This window comes from Lytechinus variegatus, chromosome 8 (assembly GCF_018143015.1).
Source record: "Lytechinus variegatus isolate NC3 chromosome 8, Lvar_3.0, whole genome shotgun sequence".
Taxonomy (NCBI): Eukaryota; Metazoa; Echinodermata; class Echinoidea; order Temnopleuroida; family Toxopneustidae; genus Lytechinus; species Lytechinus variegatus.
Genome location: NC_054747.1, coordinates 10,184,021 through 10,200,787, shown reverse-complemented (window position 1 = coordinate 10,200,787; position 16,767 = coordinate 10,184,021). Strand labels below are relative to the sequence as shown.

Here is a 16,767-nt window from a genome sequence, read left to right as displayed (position 1 = left end):
TATTGTACCTGCAATGCACTAAATTCTCTCCTCGGCATTTTATTCCCTGAAATTGACTTCAAAAGAAGGACCTTCTCTTACATGTATAAAGCAAGCTCCCCATTCAATTAATCTTTTTTTTCTTTTCAATCCATCAATTTTATCAATTCTTTTCAACGAGAACGCTAATTGTCCAAACGTTTATTTTAACATAAACGCTGTTATTGCTTCCTCCAATATTTTGGTTTGTTTGTTTTATGTTTATTATATACATTACAACTTTTGTTTTACTTTATGTTAATTTTCATTGTATTTATGCATATAATATCATGTTTATGTTCTAATATATTCTATTTGTAAAAGTGGAGGGCTCAGTTGTAAAGCAGTTTTTGTATTAGCTAAACAGGACTACCAGACACCTTATTTCATCATTTATAATAAAGAAAACATGAATAAATGAATAATAAATGATAACAAGATTTTAGAAAAACAGTTTGGCGCATGAGTGCAAGTTGACCTGTATAATATATTGTCTTGGAAAGGCGGTTATCCTTAATCGTGAACAAAAGATAGAAACGTGTTTTTATTTATAATGGTTATACGTTGAATAATTATAGTAGATTAAATAAAATATATTTAAAACGTGGTTTTGATCACTCTAATATGTCATCATGTCTACTGAACTACACACTAACAAATACTAGTAATGGTTCAAAATTAAACCCTGAAAGGTTGATGCAAAATCAGCACCCTATGGGTTCAAAAATTGAACCCCTGATTGGGGTTCAAAAATTGAACCCCTGGTTGGAGTTCATTTTTGCACCCTGCTGGTTCAAAACTGCACCCCTAAATTTTAAATTGAACCCCTAGGGATGCAGTTTTGAACCCGCAGGGGTGAACCCCAACCAGGGGTTCAATTTTTGAACCCCACTCAGGGTTCAATTTTTGAACCTTTATTTCTTAGTGTGTATACGTATGGAGAAATATAAAAATTTCGGGGGGGGGGGGTGAGAATTGAGTGTGTGAGTGTATCATGTGTGTCTCTTTGATGGACAGGTGGGGTGTGTATTAAGGTCGGTTTGTGACGATCTACTTTTAAGTGCATTTTCTGGTATTTTACCCATCAACCGGGAACGTCCCAGGTTCAGATTACTATGCCTTTCAATTCCTCATGTCGTTCAGATCGTAATAGACTGATGTTTTGTTAAAGGACAAGTCCACCCCAACAAAAAGTTGAATTGAATAACAAAATAGAAATCCACCAAACATAACACTGAAAATTTCACTAAAAGTGGATGAAAAATAAGAAATTTATGAAATATTTAAGTTTCATTAATTTCACAAAAACAGTTATTATGCACATCCGTGTCGGAACACAAATGGGGGAGCGACGACGCCATCCACTCACTATTTCTTTTTTTTATATATAATATATGAAGTATCATTTTCCTCGCCATTCTCTGTGAAACAAAATTTCCTCTCCCTGGGGCTCGTTGCAGAAAGAGTTGCAATCAATCGCAACTCTAAAACTCACGCGCAACTTGATTTTTAACCAATCAACAGCGCGCATTTGTCACTTGCGATTGATTTTTTGACTTGCGTTTAAACGCAACTCTTTCTGCAACGGGCCCCTGAACATGTGGTATTAACCACTGCCTTAACATTTTTAGTTCAGTCACGTTGGTCCTTATCACACCTATACGAAATTGAAATATTGTGTAATTAAAAAAAAAAAAGAAATAGTGAGTGAGGAACATTATCGATTCTCTCATTTGCATGTCACGGAGTTGTGCATAACTTTTTTTTGGGGGGGGAGCGATTTTTTTATCAAATGCTATAACTTTGCTTTTTTTGTATATGATTTGGATGAAAATTTTCAGCGTTATTCTTTATTGATTTTGCTCTATTAATTCAAATCAACATTTTTCTGAGGTGGACTTGGCCTTTAAGCAGCACCAGTCGGTCAATTAATATCAAGTTATGTGTGTATAGGGCTGCAAGAATCGTCCACGGTTAGTGAACCATGCTTAATGTTGTAAGGAAGTGGAAAAGAGGGAGAAGGAAATGGGGAGAGGGGAAAGAAAAAGTTACAGAGAGAGTAAGAAAGTAAAATAGGGAAGGAAAAGAGGGAAATAGAAAGGGAGAAGGGAGAGGAAAAGAAAGAGAGAGCAATAAAGGGAGAGGGTGAAGAAGACGATAAGGGGTAGAAAGAGGGGGAAGTAGGGGGACAAATAAAGGGAGGAGGAAAATAAGAGAAAGGTGAAGGAAAGACAAAGGAGAAAGTAAAAAAGATAGAAGAAAGAATGGGATCATAGATAAAACGAAGGAGAGATTGGAAGGCATGTGGGAGAGAAAAGAAAGGAAAGAGAAGAAAAAGAAGGGAGAAAGTGAAAAAAAAACAGAAGAAAAAGGGGGCGGGGAGGGGAGAAATAAAATGGGAACGGATGAGAGAGTAAAGAGGGTGCTGAATTTATCACACAAACAATATCTATTAGAAGAGGTCTACCTTTTTTGGAACTTTTACTCACTCCGCTTCAAAATTTTTGGCTCAATTTGCCAATTGTAGGAAATGACAAATATTCATAAATGCATTGGTGCTGCGAAATGTGTGATCTTTGCCATCTACCTCCTCTCATCTTCGTCACTTCCTTCCATTTCATGTCTTCCTCTTGTTTTCTTTATCTCTCCATTCCTTCTATTCCCCTTTATTTTAGCTTTTTCTACCCCACCCCCCATTTCTTTCTCTTTCTGCGTCGCCAACCGGGATCAGTGGCCGCTTTGCCCCCCCCCCGGGGGGGGGGCAGTCAAATGTATTGCTGTACACACGCGTGACAAAAAACAAACAAAAAACGCGTCTGTTGCAGTCGCAAAGCTTGGTATCAAAAACACCAATCACGAACGCGTTCGCTATCGCAATCACAATTGAAATTTTACTCCAGAGGTGAATCTCGTTTAAAGGGGAATCCAACCCAAATAAAAACTTGTTTTTATGAGGAAAAGAAAAATCAGACAATTTGATAGGTGAAAGTTTGAACAATATTGGACAAACAACAAGAAAGTTATGAATTTTTAAAAGTTGTAAATATTGGTAATCACTATACCCATGAAGACTTCAAATTGGCCGCATATAGGATGTCATAGTGATGTAAGGCAAGGACTACTCTTCCATGTACTCTAATACATATTATGGCTAAAATGTCATTTTTCCCAAAAGTTTTATTTCAAATTATATTTTTCTTTCATGAGGACATAAAACAATATACTACCTGTGTTATATTTAGATCACTGTCCCAAGGGAGTGGGTATTTAGGAGAAAACCACAAATCCCTGATAATAAAGTACATGGCCTATGAGAAAGTTGTCCTTGCCCCTTGTCATAATTTACTTACTCAGTTGCCAATTTGAAATCTACATAGTATTAGTGATCTCAATTTTAAAGCAGCTATAACTTTCTTATTGCTTGTTCGATTTCTTTCAAACTTTCACCATTCTGTTTAATTTATTTTTCTCCTGGCCAACACAACATTTTATGGCCATGGCTGGATTCCCCTTTAAGTTTCACTCAAATTACAGTACGAAGTTCAAAGTTGAATATTTTTTTATATGGTGAAAACAAATAGGTCCTATTATGTGATTCCTCCCTGAACATGTGTTATTGCGTAACCTGGGGCCAGTTTAATAAAGGAATTGTATTGTAACTTTACCATAATCCTGATAATGGCAACTACCATCATGACCATGCATGATAAAGGGGCTCAGTAGCCATGGAAGCCAATCAAAATTAAGGTTACCATGGTAATGGCAAAGTAACAACAGTTGCAAGTCCTTTATGAAACAGCTATAGCGCTTCGTGTGAGTAGACCTATCCAGGGGCTGCGGAACCGGGGGGGGGGGGGGCTGAAGCCTACACTTATTTCCAAAACCGTGTACAAAACGCAAAATTGACCATAATGTGATTTTTAGCATGATCAGCCCCCCCCCCCCCACACTTTGAAAATCGTTCCGCGGCCCCTGCTATCCTCATAGCCAGGTTTGCAAAAAAATAAATATACTTTGTTTTTTTTCATGTAATGATATACTAAGTAAATAGTGGGTGCACGTAATCACCTGGGCCCATCTTACAACGAGATACGATTGATCCAATCAATCGTAGCTCTATGGAAATCCATCAGTTTTTTTTAAAGTATTTTTAGTAAGGGATGTACATTTTTCTAAAACAGAGGTCTCGATTGAATTAGAAATCATAAATATTAATTGACTCGACGTAAAACAGTTTCACCTTTTCCCCACGTTTCGATCACTACGAGCGAAAACATTTTTATTTTATTTATTGATATATTCATTGTTCCATACAGCAGGATATAAAAAAGAGGTAAGGATAGATTACCTTTAGGGGGCGGGGGGGGGGGGGGGGGGGGTATACAAGTCGATCTGCATCTGCTGACAATTAATTCTCCTGCCGATATTATTTGTTAAAATAATTTGGTGTCCATAGTGGTACAATTCATTTTGCTTATAACGTTAGATATATTTATATATATTTTTTGGAATGATATTTTAAGCTATAATTAGACTAAAAGCTTCAGTCTCTGTATTTTGGTTGTTCCGCTGAACTACGTTGGCTCCACTCACCTGCCAGAAATTGTTGAATAAACTCCCCAGAAACGACGGTTATTCCTGTCTAAGCTATAATAGGCAATCTGTAAAAGAAGAAAAAAAATTAAATGAGAGGTCTTAAGTACAAAAGAAAACAATGAAATTCCCCGAAAATGACAGATATGCCTCGTTCTTGAAGAGCAAGATATGCTATTCATTGCCGAGGATCGAACCGCGGACCTCGGATCAGTGACGTTACCGGTACGTACATAAATGTTATACAACTATGTCATGCGCGTCATGTATCTCCGGCTAGCTAGCGCCTGCGCTGATCGACCGATCACCACTTCGGCAATTTCCAACATGGCGTCACTTCTGGGACGAGCGTCGCACAAATTGGCGTCAAATCTCAGAAACGTTCTTACAAATCCTGCTTTGAGCAGAACACCAGTTGTATCTTCGACAAGGTAATGATAATTTGGTTGAATAATCGTCTTGGTAGTCATGAAAACCTTCAATATTTTTAAAATTTTAGTCAAGATCATTCATTGCATAATTATTAAGTTGTGTGTAGTCCCACACGTTGTGATTTACGTTGGGATTAGTGTAGACAGCTGGCAGCCGTCTGTTTAATTTCGAGGAGTTTTCGGTAATCCTCTGTTTTAGGGGTCCAAATTATTTTAGGTTGCTAACTTCAGGCAAAAGTCACAAATGCACTTACAATGAGAATAAGTCGTCCGCAAGCTACAAGTACAAGGCCGTGAACGTACGAGCGCGCTCGATCGCCTATCGGCGCGGCCTGGCTGGTCAATTGACTGCACTCCCGGGGAGTCAAGGCGAAAGGTGGGGGGGGGGTCCAATATATACATATATATTGCTATATATCACCTCCTCTGTTTGAGGGGATTTTATTAATTGTGGCATTGGGGGTACATTTTAGGGCATAATGATGACATTGGTCAGTCGAGGCGCACGGCCAATATGTAGGTATGTGACAAAAAAAATGAAAATCCTCAAATCTCAATGAATTTGGTATCATTTGAAAGCCCTTAAAAAGACCTTTCAAATGATACCAAGAACTCAAATTTTCATCAAGAAATTATAAAGTTATTCCAGTTTAAGTCGCGCATATTTATCCAAATTTGTGGTCATTGTCTTAATGTAAAGTCAATGGAGTGCATAACCGATTTTTGTGACCATTTTGTGACCATTTTGAACCCAAGTCTTCAACGGGCTCTAACTTCTTTGTTTTTGAGCCCTTTGAAGTAATTTTGGTATCAATGGAAAGGTGAAAGAAAACTCAATTGATGTGTAATCATTTCACTTGGTAATTTTTCTTCTTATTATGCGTAAAATAATTTCTTTTAATTAATTCTAATTAATTATGCAAATTACAATTACTCGCCTCTTTTTTTGCCAAATGAAGGTGATAATGAGAGATAATTTGTATATAATTTAGTTGGCATCAAAACAGCATCATGTAGATCATTTCCTAAATGAATTTGTTTAAAGTATTGTTTTTGTAATTTCTAATGTATTTCTTTGTTTTTCTGATATAAATTACAATTAGCTCTTTTTCAACTTTAGTATTGTGTACATGTATGTATGGGGTCTTTTTTTTTACAAATGAAAAATATCATTCCTTTTGTACATGTACTTTGTATGGTATAAAAATACAAGTGTGCTTTTCTGATGTATTTGATTGTTTCACCAATTCTTTATGTATTTTATTGTTTCAACAATTTGTTTATAGATGGATAATGTAGCTTTCATTTTGGAGACCGTGGGCATTCGATTCCAATTTTTTTTAGGAAGGATGAGCAGCAGAGTCTGATTGTGTAAAGATGTAGCATTGCATGTAATTCAAGTATCAAGAAGGAAACATAAAAATTAAGCTTTAATATATGCATTTCTTAGATATGTATGATTACAACAAAGGCCATGTTCGAGCACTCCTTTTTTAATGAAAAATAAGTTCATATTCTAGCGTGAAATCACTGCACATAAATAAAGCTCTGAACAGCAACAAAAACAGGCATCAAAGCTCCAACACTCAAAACAAGAGAACAAAAGTGACACAAAAACTTATACAAATCCCATCCCCATTTCAACTTATGAACACAACCCCCCCCCCTCCTGCACCCTTCTTGAAAGAAAAATAATAATTATAATAAAATAGAAAAAAAAATGAATAACATAGAAAAAAAAATAGACAATAGTGGAAGTGAAATATTTCCTCTGAGAGTGAAAAATTAAACAACAAATTTTTTGCATTTTAGTCATGGGCGGAAATTGGCCCCAAAGGTAGGGGGACGCTGGCATCGGCGGCGAAAGCCAACAATTTTAGGGGGGACCACCAAATTATTTTGATAATCAAAAAAATACACCAAAGGTTATCAACCAAAAATTATAGGGGGACGCAGAAAACTAAATTTGACAAGCAAAAAAAAAAAGAAAAGAAAAAAAAAAGGTTATCAAAAAAAATTGAGGTGGGGGGGATCGTCCCCCACCTCAAATTAAGGGCGGGGGGGGGGGTACACTTCCCCCAGCTTTCGCCACCTATGGATGCTGGCAACTCTGACAAGTTAAAAAAAAAGTTTATCCCCAAACTGTTGTAAGGTCATTTTGACCCAAAAAAGTTTGACCAAAAAAGAAAAAAAGAAAGAAAAAAAAATGTATTATTGTTACATGTCCCCCTATTATTTTGGGTAGGGGGACGTGTCCCCCTGGGATTTCCACCCATGAATTTAATTTTAGAAAAGTCAACATTGATATTACACTGTCAAAAGCAAATCCAGTTTCCAAATGAAAAGGATAATCAACCACCTAGACTCTTGACTTGAGTCACATAACCTTGGGATGATAAAATCTTTCTGTGACAAATGTATGTATTAAAATCAATATCAGAATAATTATCTACGGTATAATGACAGAGATTTCCCCAAAAAGGCACAACATAATCATCAAGTAAGCAATTTACGATCTAGTTCAATCCAGCATGAACGACTCACTATCGACCGCTCCCATCACCCTGCCAACCGCAGGCGCATCGGGCAGCTCGACTGCCGAGAGACCGGCTGTGACAAGGTAGCATCGCCCTGCCAACCGCAGGCGCATCGGGCAGCTCGACTGCCGAGAGACCGGCTGTGACAAGGGTAGCTGGCATCTCTTATATCTGGACTGCGCAACGTCAGAATCGCGTAAGTTTGGATTTTTTGATAATTCAAATATATTTCCAGTCAAATTGTATACCTAATCGGATTCTTGTTTTACTTACCATAAAAAAAATTCGAACATTTACGCGTCCAAAAATTTGATGAACTTTCAGGCTCCGATATCCACACTTTACAGGCGAGTTTCCACATTGAAACTTATATGTACAGAAAGAGCACATCTTCAGCTGTCTGTTAAAAGGCACGAGATTGCACCTACTATGTGCGCATGCGCATTAAACCCCATTTTCAATGAGCCGCCCAGACAGAGGCGATGCCACTCGCAGCAAAACCCGCGCGAAAACCGTGCCACCAAAACCAGCGCTCGCGATGCCCCGTATTCGCACATAGCTACAATATGGGAGACTCTCTCCAATAAGGGAGACAATCTCCCATATTGGAAACTTGCTTTGCAAAAGAACAAAAGAAACAACACCAACAAAAGTATGATTTTTTCCACCCAAACTTTTGTCCCACTGAGGTCAGAAGCCCATTTGTTTTGTGTGTGGATGACAACAAAAATCCTTATAAAAACAAAAGTAGACGGTGAATTTTTAAAGTAGACGGTGAAAAGGGGTAATATTTCATGAGGAATCTGCTTATCACATTTTTATTTGCTGCCAAGGTAATCCTTTTTAAGCAAATGTAAACAAAGAAAATTGGTCTCCAAAACTGGAGACTGTCTCTGAAATTGGATACCAAAATTCTTTATGAAAGTCTCTGATATTGGAGATAATCTCTCTCATGGGAGACAGTCTCCAATATTGGCCGTGCGCCTCTACTGGTGGTAGCAAGGAGAAGGGGTGGTGGCAAGAGGGGATGAACTGCTCCATTATTAAAGGTAAATGCTAGTTTTGGTAACGATATCAAAATGAGTTCGTACAGAATCCAATGAAATGACCACCAAAGTGTCTGTTTGCATAAATAAAACGCATGTGCCAAAGAATTCTGGAAGAAATTGTGTAATTGCTGAGAAATCAGCAAAAAAGCACAGGAATCGGGTAGGGCGTCGGGCCCGACGCCCTAAGCAATAATTATACATTGTCCCACGTGCGCTTATCTGTGTTGGGGATCTTCGGTGTGAACATTTTTCAGCGTAGATTTCAAGATTTCACAAAGTTCAGTTAATGTAACTGTACCAGATCTAGATCCTCGATGATATACTGACAATTAAGCCTTGTTTTACAGACTTTCTCATGAAATCAGTGTTTACTGCAAATACTGGAATTTCTCTTTAAGGGGCACAGGCACAAGGGGGGGGGGTCCAATAGATACATATATATTGCTATATAACACCTCCTCTGTTTGAGGGGATTTTATTTAAGGGGTGCTATACAAAGCAATACATATCTGCCAACCCAACCCCTTGTGCCCCCCTTGCACCCCCCCCCTTTAATATCGGACAGGTTCATCCCCTCTTGCCACCACTCTTTCTCCTTGCTACCAATGTCATCATTATGCCCTAAAATGTACCCCCCAATGCCACAATTAATAAAATCCCCTCAAACAGAGGAGGTGTTATATATGTATCTATTGGACCCCTCCCCTTGTGCCTGCACCCCTTAATAATGGAGCAGTTCATCCCCTCTTGCCACCACCCCTTCTCCTTGCTACCAATGTCATCATTATGCCCTAAAATGTACCCCCAATGCCACAATTAATAAAATCCCCTCAAACAGAGGAGGTGTTATATAGCAATATATATGTATCTATTGGACCCCCCCCCCTTGTGCCTGTGCCCCTTAATAATGGAGCAGTTCATCCCCTCTTGCCACCACCCCTTCTCCTTGCTACCAATGTCATCATTATGCCCTAAAATGTACCCCCCAATGCCACAATTAATAAAATCCCCTCAAACAGAGGAGGTGTTATATAGCAATATATATGTATCTATTGGACCCCCCCCCCCTTGTGCCTGCGCCCCTTAATAATGGAGCAGTTCATCCCCTCTTGCTACCAATGTCATCATTATGCCCTAAAATGTACCCCCAGTGCCACAATTAATAAAATCCCCTCAAACAGAGGAGGTGATATATAGCAATATATATGTATCTATTGGACCCCCCCCACCTTTCGCCTTGACTCCCCGGGAGTGCAGTCAATTGACCAGCCAGGCCGATAGGCGATCGAGCGCGCTCGTACGTTCACGGCCTTGTAGCTTGCGGACGACTTATTCTCATTGTAAGTGCATTTGTGACTTTTGTCTGAAGTTAGCAACCTAAAATAATTTGGACCCCTAAAACAGAGGATTACCGAGTTTTCTAACATTTTTTTTTATTTCTCCTCGTACACAGACGGCTCGCTATCGTGCAGCCATTTAGGGGACTTGCAATTCAAAATCCTCCCGTTGGGGCTCTTCAATTTTTGTCTTTAATGAATAAAAACTTTGAAAATTAATGTGACCAGAAATGCAAATTTATATTCCCTCTTGAGTCTTGGCATTAATTGCCAAAAAAACGGAGAAAAATGAAGTTAAAAGGAACAAAAACAGTGACTTACCTCGTCTGTCACGCAAATTCACCTCCCCGTTTTATCCGATCTTAAGTACATAAACATATGGCCAGGCATTGACAGAAGAGGCGCTCGGCCATATGTAGCCTGGGGCGTTGTGGGGAGTGAAAGTTATATACTGTACGTAGCTCACTCCCCACTAACGCCTGGAATCACCGTACATGCCTTGGCGTATCGGACAGGATTTCCCATGGTGAACCTAGACCTAAATCACCAATTTTAGTGATAGTTTTTCGCCCAAAGTTATGTACATGGGCAAGTTTTATGTTTACCCCCATTTAAATATATTTTTCTTAATTTTCATTAAATAAATAGTCGTAAAATTAAAGGAAGTTGAGAGCAAGAGCATTCACTTACCCCCGTCTGTTTATGCCGCCATTTTGATTTCTTTTGTTATGATACCTAGATACACACGCGTGCAGAGCTGCAACTTAGATTTAAAAACTACTTGCATTTGTTAAAGGAGACACACGAAGAAAATTTCACGAAAGTGATGATTATTTAGACAAATTATATATGGATGGAAAGGTATTGTCTTTTTATACACAAATATGTCACTAAAAAGTCTTATAGATGTCGTGGAAATGCAAGAAATGAAATTATTAGACACCCTTCTCAGCCCCCCAGACCGACAATCACGCAGCCGAAAACGGTCGAGAATTATGACGTCACACAATCGACGTGCTCATCATCTCTCTGTGCATCATGCACTGAATCACCTTACTGACCTGTTCAATATCTTCCGAATTTACCGTTTTCTTCATGTAATGTGATATTCAATTTCTGTTTTCGACAACTTCAGACCAAACGTGATTCAGAACTATGTTCCTTTGCCCGTTTTTATTGAATTGTGGACTGTAAAGACCAATTTTGTCCACTGCAGTCGTCATTGTGTTGCTCCACTCCAGTCAGTGAGTGAGTGAGTCGCTGCCCAAATAATATAAGTAGAGAATCTAATCAAGAACTTGAAAATCAAAAGCAGCAATTAAGAAGTAAGATTTAATAAATACAGGACTGAATAGAATCTCACATGAAAATAAAAAGAGAAAAAAGAGCTGATAGGAATGGGGAAGGAACATAATTAAAAAAAAAAATCCAGAACCAAAAAAAAAATCAAAGAGTTTCGAACCAGGATCCCCGCACTCATAAAAAAACCTGCGTGCGTACAGATTTGTCCACAGACCATGTTCTTATATAGATCGTGTTCATAACGATATATGAACAAAGTGCGTTCGCTGCAGTTGCCTCGCAATGCTTCGGCAATCCAAGTGCAATTCCAATCATTTCGCGATCATATATTGCCGTGTTTTTTTGTGGTTCCTGAACTTGCTACGTAATTAAATTTCATAATTTTTATTCAGTTGTGAAGACGAATGTCTATGCTTTATATTGATAATAATATCAATGTGGTGCAAGCATGATTTCTAAGTGAAAATATGCTTTGTTTATTCACGTATATTTCTTGAAAACAAATAATTTTTTCTAAGCTAAATATCGGTTACCAAAATATGTTAAATGTGCATTTCATTTTACTGTTCAGAAAATTCAAACTTTTATCTATGTAATAAGACCAATCTTGAGAGGAATAAACTATTCTAAGAGCAAAAAACGCTGATTGGAAAGATCGTCTTCAATGGGCTGCTGTCAGCTCAGCTGCTCACTGCTCGTGGTGTGACGTCACTCAGCTGGAGCTCGCCAGAGGACGGACGAAGGCAGAAATATGCCATGAAAATAAGTCATTTTTGAGAGCTGATTTCTGCAAACTCTAATCACTATTTTAAAAGGTGAAGTTATATATCTGATTAGTAATACTTCCCCTTTACAATGATGACCAAAAAAGTCATTATAAAATACTTTTGATTCTTCGGTTGTCTACTTTAATAAAAATCCCGATTTGTAAAATATTTGTTTCGGTTGATAAATATCATGACATAATTTATATGATATTAATCGATAAAAAAAATATATTTTGCGATTCCTGATATCTATCGGCAGATGCAAATATTTTTTTAATCCAAGTTGGCAGTCAAACCGCCAACTTGGATTAAAAAATTATTTGCATCTGCCGATAGATATCAGGAATCGCAAAATATTTTTTTTTATCGATAAATATATAAATTATGTCATGATATTTATCAACCGAAACAAATATTTTACAAATCGGGATTTTTATTAACAAATGCAAGTAGTTTTTAAATCTAAGTTGCAGCTCTGCACGCGTGTGTATCTAGGTATCATAACAAAAGAAATCAAAATGGCGGCATAAACAGACGGGGGTAAGTGAATGCTCTTGCTCTCAACTTCCTTTAATTTTACGACTATTTATTTAATGAAAATTAAGAAAAATATATTTAAATGGGGGTAAACATAAAACTTGCCCATGTACATAACTTTGGGCGAAAAACTATCACTAAAATTGGTGAATTAGGTCTAGGTTCACCATGGGTAATCCTGTCCGATACGCCAAGGCATGTACGGTGATTCCAGGCGTTAGTGGGGAGTGAGCTACGTACAGTATATAACTTTCACTCCCCACAACGCCCCAGGCTAGCCATATGGGAGACTCTCCGATAAAGCCAAAGGAGACAATCTGGCGCTAATGCATTTTCGCACCGGTCGATTACTAGCACACCTCATTACCAATACTTGTTCCCAAATGTCATGACAAGTCTCTCAGTCACATTTTGATGTCAATATATCCACCACTTTTCAAAATATTGTGATCGGGAATGGCTGTATTTCGGCTTCGATCTCAACGTCATTGATCGACACGGCGTAGACATCGCTTCGCAGATCGCTTGGATTCACCGTGCATTCACCGTAATGTTGATATGAACTGAAGTTAGCAACCTAATCATGCGAATATGTGGCGAACAAACTGCCAGCATGCCACATGCGAATCTATGTTCGCATGATTTGGTTGCTAACTTTAGTTCATATCAACATTACGGTGCACGGTGAATCCAAGCGATCCGCTTGGATTCTGGATGACAACAAAAATCCTTATAAAAACAAAAGTAGACGGTGAATTTTTAAAGTAGACAGTGAAAAGGGGTAATATTTCATGAGGAATCTGCTTATCATCTGCCGCCAAGGTAATCCTATTTGAGCAAATGTAAACAAAGAAAATTGGTCTCCCAAACTGGAGAGTGTCTCTGAAATTGGATACCCAGATTCTTTATAAAAGTCTCTGATATTGGAGATAATCTCTCATGGGAGACAGTCTCCAATATTGGCCGTGCGCCTCTACTGATTGAGTCCCCTGTACACTCAGCAAATACAGAGAACTTCGGTCTCTGTATTTGGTGAGTGAAGCCAACGGAGTTCAGCTGAACAACCAACAAAACGGAGACCGAAGCTTTCGGTCTAGGATTAGTGTAGCCTAGGCCTAATATTAAATTCTAAGTTCTACTTAACCAGCGTTCTCGCCAGTGTATAAATAATACGCATGGTTCAAACACCATGCGTGCGGAAATGGAGACCAAGTGGAACCATGCGTAAAATTTCAGCGACATGCGTGGAAAAATTAAATGGAAATATTCAGAAGAAAATAATACACTCCATGAACTCATCTTGGTGATATCAACTTCATTTATCGGGTTGCGCCGAAGTCCCACCAACTTTAGACCACTTACAGGCCTACTACGGCTAGGAAAGTGGCAAGGCGCCCAGCTAGCGCTAGCTCGTGGCTGCTATTGCGGGCATATGACGGCACGGTACGGTCGTTCCGTTGCCTATTCCCCCGTTTGCCCGCACATCACACCGGCTATGCTCCATGGTGAAACGTCAGATCACAGACTCACACAAAACTTACATGTCGATCTACACGCCATTACGTTGTTTGGTGTTGGAACACACAGTCGTAAATCATTAGGAAGTGTCCGTGATATATTTTGCATTTGTGTAAAACATATGTGCACGAAAGCCACACACATGCGCTCAGCTAGCTCAGCGAATTAAGTTGGATGACGCGTCTCGACTCTATTGACCAACTCCATTTAATACATATCACATGACCCTCAATCATGAACGCTGTTTTGTTCTGAGTTGAATGCATTTCGTGATTTCCCTTTTCTCGAAAGTATTTACAATTCATAAGCTGGAAAGCTGCACTTCTCTTTCTTTGGACTGAACGGCAAGTATCTGTGCATTTATGTGCATTTGTGTGGGCTTAAAAAAAAATACGCCACAATGGGGCTTCCTTAGCGTCTCTATTTGATGAAAAGGCAGTAGAGGCGCACGGCCAATATTGGAGACTGTCTCCCAAGAGAGAGATTATCTCCAATATCAGAGACTTCTGTGAAGAATTTGGGTATCCAATTTCAGAGACAGTCTCCAGTTTGGGAGACCAATTTTCTTTGTTTACATTTGCTTCAAAAGGATTAACTTGGCGGCAAATAAAAATGTGATAAGCAGATTCCTCATGACAAATTACCCCTTTTCACCGTCTACTTTAAAAATTCACCGTCTACTTTTGTTTTTATAAGGATTTTTGTTTTCATCCACACACAAAACAAATGGGCTTCTGACCTCAGTGGGACAAAAGTTTGGGTGGAAAAAAATCATGCTTTTGTTGGTGTTGTTTCTTTTGTTCTTTTGCAAAGCAAGTCTCCAATATAGGAGATTGTCTCCCTTATTGGAGAGAGTCTCCCATATTGGCCGTGCGCCTCTACTGAAAGGCATTCACTTCCGCGCTCCGCGCGGGATGGGTGGACCCGCACCTACCCCCCAGGAGTGGCAGCACAAGTCCCCGACATGCGTGAATTTTTTTCTGCCGAGAACGCTGCATACCATAGTCCTACCTGCAGATTCACCACAGGCAGGGTGGTAGCAGTGAACAAGTGGCTCTTACCACGATTATATGGATGAAGGTCTAACGAGTGGCAGTTTCCTGACATCTGGGCACAAACTGGAACCTCAAAAAAACGAAAAGTTCTCTCCTTCTACCCCAGTCTCAATCGGCCATTTTGTTACGATTCATAACAAAATTGGCCGATCGAGACGGGGTCGAGACGGGCGCCAGCCAGTCACGTTTGTGTATTACCATTTTCAGTTCATATTGTAACACGAACGTGATTGACTGGTGCATTCGTACGTTCTATTACAAACATGATGGCACGCGGGGAACGAACCTGATCCTGAATGTTTGTCATAATTTTTTTTATTTTCCAGTATATATTTTCGAAAGGTGTAATCTGGTTATATTTACTGTTATTTTATCTTGATTGCAGCTATTTTGTGACAGAATTTTGTGATCTCTTTAAAAAAAAAAATTGTGTTGATTTCAATTCAATAAACAGAGGTAAACAATGGCAGCCGGAGGTGAAGGACATCGAGCAGTATTCTAAGGCTGTGATGTACCCCGATGAAAACACTGCCAAATGGCCATCGCCACCATGGGACGGTAAGAGGGTCGTTCAGCTGCTTGTTTTAATACTGTAGTACTGTACAAATGTGCATGTATGTTATGGGTACTTTCTATAGCTACAATTCTTTGAAAAATTCTTTAGATGGACAGAATAAACAGGTGTATGTGGATTCCCCCCCCCCCCCAAGAAAAAACAATAATAATAATTATATAATATTGACTGGCCTTGAGGGGAACATCAAATATATTGCCAGCAAAAGAATCATATTGGCCCGAGTCTTTAGACGAGGGCAATATGGGTCTTTTAAGGGCAATATATTTGATGTTCCCCGAAAGAAGAGCCAGTCAATATTTTTATTATCATCCAAATCAGATATCTAGAGCAAAAAAAATCATGATAATGGGGATATTTCTTTTAAAAATAGAGTTCTATTGTGTCATGTTAATATCGGTCTAGGCTCTGCACTTTACCATTATGACGTACTTGCAAGCGCTCAGATCCAGCGTTGTCTTTATTATGACGTATATTGTTGGTGCGCGGATCCTTATGAAGCGTATCTCTTTATACGCATCCACAAATGCCCGGATGTGAGACCAGGGAAAATACAAAGGTATATTTTGCGTCGTCTCTGCATGCAAAGTAAATATGCGCATTGAGACCGAGGAAAATACAAACAATATACCTACCCTTCCCGATATTCAGAAAATGTAGGGCAATACGGTTTCTTAAATGACCAGCTCAGATGTCTGATACGGGTGATAATGATAAATAAATAAATGAATGCTCAAAATAGCCCTAGAAATTAAAAAGACTCCCCAAAAGTCCTCATTTACTTAAAAGTGTTAAAGCTTATCCAGAGTTGCATAGGCCTACATTTTTAGGCAGTACGCTGTGGAAATTAGCCCTTGAAAATAAAAAAAAATGATCTTAGCATTTTTGCCTGTTTGGATTCCTTTTAGAGTGTATTTATATCAGTTTTTCAACTTAATAAGAGCCATGTTATAATCGCATCATTTCAAAAAAACAAAAATTGCATATGTGACCAGTCACCCCCAAATCAACAATATGTCACCCACAGTGAATTTTGAGACCTTTATTGA

General features: G+C 38.7%; 1 protein-coding gene across 1 annotated transcript in view; it reads left to right on the top strand.

Annotated features, from left to right (window-relative positions):
• The first annotated feature begins 4,911 nt into the window (after positions 1–4,911).
• The window catches only part of LOC121419955 (NADH dehydrogenase [ubiquinone] iron-sulfur protein 2, mitochondrial-like), a 28,711-nt gene continuing 16,855 nt past the window's right edge, over positions 4,912–16,767 (top strand). The window contains exons 1-2 of the mRNA XM_041614454.1: positions 4,912–5,042; positions 15,599–15,702. Of these exons, the coding sequence (XP_041470388.1) occupies positions 4,939–5,042; positions 15,599–15,702 (208 nt within the window). The 5' untranslated portion in view covers positions 4,912–4,938. The remainder of the gene's footprint in view (positions 5,043–15,598; positions 15,703–16,767) is intronic.